Source organism: Quercus lobata, chromosome 7 (assembly GCF_001633185.2).
Source record: "Quercus lobata isolate SW786 chromosome 7, ValleyOak3.0 Primary Assembly, whole genome shotgun sequence".
NCBI classification, from domain to species: domain Eukaryota; kingdom Viridiplantae; phylum Streptophyta; class Magnoliopsida; order Fagales; family Fagaceae; genus Quercus; species Quercus lobata.
Window position 1 is genome coordinate 43,850,455 of NC_044910.1, and position 5,521 is coordinate 43,855,975.

At 33.4% G+C, this 5,521-nt stretch overlaps 1 protein-coding gene across 1 annotated transcript; it reads right to left on the reverse strand.

Annotated features, from left to right (window-relative positions):
- Nucleotides 1–1,565: 1,565 nt before the first annotated feature.
- Nucleotides 1,566–4,335, reverse strand: LOC115951229 (polygalacturonase-like). Its single transcript, XM_031068416.1, has 4 exons — nucleotides 3,898–4,335; nucleotides 2,679–2,968; nucleotides 2,344–2,572; nucleotides 1,566–1,784 (listed from the first exon to the last, which is right to left on the reverse strand). The coding sequence occupies exons 1-4, from the start codon at nucleotides 4,333–4,335 to the stop codon at nucleotides 1,566–1,568; spliced, it is 1,176 nt and encodes a 391-aa protein (XP_030924276.1).
- Nucleotides 4,336–5,521: the final 1,186 nt, after the last annotated feature.

The following is a 5,521-nucleotide window of genomic DNA, read 5'->3' on the forward strand; positions in this document are numbered from 1 at the left end:
GATCCGCTGTATTGGTGTTTCATCTACTCCTAGACTCAAGCGCTGGAGTCTTCCTCCTAAAGGAACATACAAGGTCAATACAGATGTAGCGGTCTTCAACAACAGGGGCTGCTGTGGTTTCGAGGTGGTTATTAGAAATGATCAAGGGGAGATGATGGGAGCTTTGTGCAAGCAAGTTGAATTTCCGTTGGGGGCTATTGAAGCAGAAGCAAAAGCTACGGAAGCAGGTATTTATTTAGCTTGGGACCTAGGACTGAAAGATATTGTGGTGGAAGGAGACTCCCAACAAGTTATACAAGCTCTAAATGGATGCAACCCTCCTGCTCTGCCCATTCTGAAGATTGTCAAAGGTCTGAAATGTTTTCTGTTGCAATTCAACTCTTGGAAGGCTGTGCATACTAGAAGAAACACTAACGAAGCAGCGCACTTGCTAGCTAGGAATGCAATGAATGTGAAAGATAGTGTAATCTGGGTAGAGGATACTCCTCCCTTAATAGAACATCAGATTCTATTTGATGTAAGTTCCGTGGACAGTTGTCCGTAGTAATGAAATTCTGTTATATGTTTCCAATAAAAAAAAAAAAAAGAAAAAAAAAAAAGGGCTATTCATAGTAAAGCGCCCATGAGTGGAGAGACCCCGAATTTCGCTATCTAGTAAATATTTGGTTCCCTTGTTACCTTGGCATGTTAGAGGTTTTGGAATTTTGAGTAGGGATTAATTAATTTTGGAAAAGACCTTTTAAGTGGTTAGATTTGGGGAAAGACATTTCTAATGTGTAAATTATTATCTACAAATTTTTTAATAATAAAAAGGTTGTCATGTCACTGAAATATTTCCATTAATTTATCTGTTAAACACATAGGCTAGGAAATTGATGGAAATCAATAGAGGATCCAGTAGTGCTAATTTCTTAAACTTGAGGAACGAATGACTCTCACTTGAAACTTTATAAACCAATAGTGCTAGTAAACAAACTTTGGAACCAATGACATATTTTTATATTTGTTCATGATAGAATACTTTTTATGCCAAATATTTGTAGGATATTTTATTCAACTAGGGGATGCATAGGCTTTGAAATGTCTCCTTTGAAGGTTTTTTTTTTTTTTTTTAATATATATATATATTTTTTTTTAGCTTCCTTTATTAAATTGGCTTCATGATATAATTGAATATAATTCATGTGACTTCTTATTGAAAAATGGAAATGATAAAAATCTAGAATTCCAGTAAGTGAGGTACAATAGACAACAATACATTAAACACAATCATATCTCTTATAACAATTTAATATACAAAGTACAAACACCCAAATCGGGATTTAAAGTTTCAACATTATATTTTGATAGCAAGGCCAGGCATGCTCCAAGAATGCCCACTCAGCAATCACCGCCACAGGCTCAAGCAATCAACCTATCACTTAATGACCTATCTCGCTAACATTCATACTATAAAAACTAAAAAGATGTATAATTTTCTGCCCTAAAGATGAAAGGAGAAGAATGTAGCTAGATTCCTTTTTTTTGTCCTTCATAGATATGGATTTTGTATAAATTTTTCCCCTCTACAAACAACTTGTGGGCTGGACAAAACCAGTAGAAGTTCCATCTGCATGGCTACATGAAGCTTGGGCTACTTGATTCTTGTAAGTGAGCTTTACATTCTCCAATCTTATTCTGGAGCATGGGTTCCCTGGACTACAATCAAATTTCACAGCAACCTCTGTTGCTGATGTTCCATGGATATCTTGGTATGTCACATCACTAATTTTTACCCCAGAAAACTATTAAAATGAAAAAAAAAAAAAAAAAGTATATGTCAGTTTTTCACTTTATAGTAATATCATCGTATGCAAGTTCCAAATGAAAAAAAAAATATATATATATAAATATATATATATATATATATATATATATATATATATATATATTGAACAAGTTATGAAGCAATGTACAAAACTTTGAAAATGTTTTGGGGTCTCAATTTGGGTTCAAAACTAAGTTAAAGTAACAGTTGTATCTGCCATGATAATGGGCCTAAATATATAGTGGGCATGAGTACTTTTGAATACTGATTATTTCCTTAGCGTTTGCATTTTGGGTTTTTTTTTTTTTTAATAGAACAATGTGTTTCAATTTTTCAGTGGATTTCATACACTGTTCACAAGACCCACAAACTTCTTTTTTCACATAAACTTTCATTGCAAAAAGGTTCCACGATACTATTCACACATTAAAAATTATTTTGCTACAATGTTTTCAATTTTCAGTTTTCAACAAAATAAGCGGTATCGAAACACACTCTATATCTGCATGCAAACCTTAATTCAACAATTATCTTACCTGACCAGGGCAACCTTTGTTACTGGGGCAATAATTTTGGTCAATTACAATCGGATTTTGGACATTCATCATAATGGCATGTTGGAATAGAATGTTCCTTGCAAATCCATTGCTAGGCCTTCCCCATGACTTAATCCTTAATCCATTTTGAGTTCCAATAAAAGTAACTGTTTTGACTGTCATATTTTTTACACCAGCCTCTTGCAAGTCCTTGCCTAGACTCCCAATGCTGAATCAATTAATTACACAAATGAGACCAATTTAAAATCAACATATAATGTAGTTGTTCGAATCATGTAATATTTTAAAAAAGATTAAAAAAAAAATCTATATACCTGATTCCATGCCCGGGTCCACATGCAACATTCTCAATCCACAAGTTAGTGGTACCAGGACCGATTGAGATGCAATCATCACCTGTCCCGATCTTGGAGTCAAGAATTGTGACACTTGAAGATAATTGAACGTGAATTCCATCGGTGTTTGGGCTGTTTCCAGCAGCAGTGACTCTTACCCCTTGCATTTTCACGTTGTGGCAGCCATTGACAACAATGTGGAATAATTGGCTATTTAGGGAGGTTAATGCACGGACTACAATGTTGTTTGAGTTGGAAAATTGCAGTGTCTGCTTGCATATGAACAAGAAAATATTCCAATTATTATTGTTTTAAAATTTGCAAATAAAGTATATATATATATATATATAAAATATTTCTCTAAATCAAAGATAAATATAACTTATAAGGCTAATATTCAATATAATATGTTGACCTTAGCGGGAAGGACTGTCAATTCAAGCAACAAAAGCCTAAGCAAGTTGTTTGACCTTTGACATTCTCATCAGTTTTTAAGCTTGTTTTCTGATATCACAAGGCTCGAGATTTATTTAAACACTAATCAAATTGGCACAAAATTAAATATTCTACTCCATAACATGGTATTATTCCCAAGATAGTAGTCCTTGGGATTTCCTTAGAAGTTGGCTTGTCGTGGCATTAAGTGAATGTAAGTTGGTATTTTAAATTGACAAAAATCTCCTACAAAACCAAGAAGAGCAAAAACAGTTAAAAGTTTAAACCGAAAAGGCAAACCAGTTTCCACCAATCACTCCCAGTATAATTACCTAGAAAATAAAGAGATTTTTTTAATACAGCAACAAAAAGTTAAAACATTTCAAATTTTCTTTTCGTTTGCTCCGTCTATGTAAGAAAAATCAACACTAATGCCAACCATAAAAAACATTGTTCTTCTTCACAAATTCTATGTGAACACTTTTAACTAAATTGCATGGCACTTGACAGTTTCCAATGTGAAACTATTAGTGCATGTGCATTTATATAAACATAATTTTTTTGTGGAAAACTAATGTTTTTCAAAAGCCAAGTGAGACTTTAAAAAAAAAAAAAAAAAATTGTACACAAACAAATAAGCTTAAAAGCTAAAAGAAAAAACTAAAGACAAAAGGCATGGTTAAACTCAAAATATTTAAAACACCCCTTAGTCAAATGAACTACAACTTCACCAAGAAAAGGCAATTTAGTCATTTTCACATACCGAGGCTCCCGAAGGACAACTATTGCCAGAGGCTTTGCAAGCCCACAAACCAGTGCCTTGGCCATCAAGAACCCCACCAGATATGGTAACCCCATCGACATGTTCAAACACAAGCCACTTTCCTGTATTTCCAAGGACCCTATAGTCTGATGGGGCCACAAGTGTCCCAATTATGCGCATAATTGTAGCATTGTTCTTGCATGGTCCACTGAAAATCACTTGCCTGAGATAGAACCTCCCTGCTGGCACATAAATAATGGCAGGCTTTACTGATGCACAAGCTTTTGTCCATGCACTAACAAAAGCCCGAGTTGAGTCCGTTTTCCCATCTGCTTTGGCTCCCAAATTCACCACACTGTATGTCATAGGAGTAGCTAGCACTGTGGAAATGAACACTGAGAGAAGTGCTAGAACGAGAGAGCTTTTGGGGTATGCCATTTTGGTTAATTTGGATGAGAAACTAATGCGTCTGATTGTAACTTTGTGTGTGTGTGTGTGTAAAAGAGAGAAGAAGTGGCTTAGGAAGTTTAGACTTTAGAAGTTGAGAGTTTTGGAGGTGATGAGGAAGACGAAAAGGTTTAAAGGTATTTATAGAATTTGAATGTACATTTTAGTTTCTCACTTTTTAGGATATAATGTTAAACAAGTACGCAAAGCTGCGCCGAAATTTGGAATGAAAAATATTGTGATTTTAATTTAAAAAATTTTAAATCTCATCTTAGTTCATTAAAGTACCCTTACGTGGGACATATTGGTACATGTCTTGTATTTATGGATTGGGTTTTGGATGCTTCTGCTAATATTTATAATAGCTTATAGCTGAGTATCCAATGTGTTTAAAGTTGACAAACTATCATTATCAATGTTTGTATTATATTTATAAATTTTATATTGTATGATCTAGGGGTATATGCTATGGTCATTGGTCACCCCCTAGATCTATTTTCTAGATAATCAGCCTAAATTGGAAGCAAAAGTAGGTCATACTTTCGACCGTTAGTCGCTGCTCAATTAGATTTTCCTGATTGGATGCACTGATTAATCTCATCAATTCCTTTTTGCAGACTTTCTTGACTGGACTTCATTTGCTTCTCTGTGACACAAGGTTGCAACATAACCGTTGCATTAAAGAGATGAAGTATTGGATGTTTTGCTACAAAACCACGGTTCATCTTTTCTCTAATACATAACCTTTCACCGACTTTTCTAGGTCGGAGGCGTTTCAAAATTTGACATTTTGTTATTGAACATAAGTTACATATCCTCTAATTGTAGTCTAACTTTCATGGGTTTCGTGTTTTTTTTTTTTTTTTTTTTTTTTTTTTTTTTTTTTTTTTTTTTTAAATTTATTATTATTATCTTTTATTGCAATACTTTTATATTGAAAAATGACTTTAATATTTTTGGGTGGGTATTTAATAATATATATATATATATATATATATATATGACATTACGACATGAATATGAGGTCCGAAAAAGAGAAATCATTTCTATATTGAGAAGTGAAAGGCTTTATAACTGAATTAGCATTTTTTCAAGCACAAAGTATTTGAAAGGTTAGAGAAAAAATAGTTCGAATTTCGGAGTTAACAATATGTTGTAATTATCTCTAAAAAAAAAT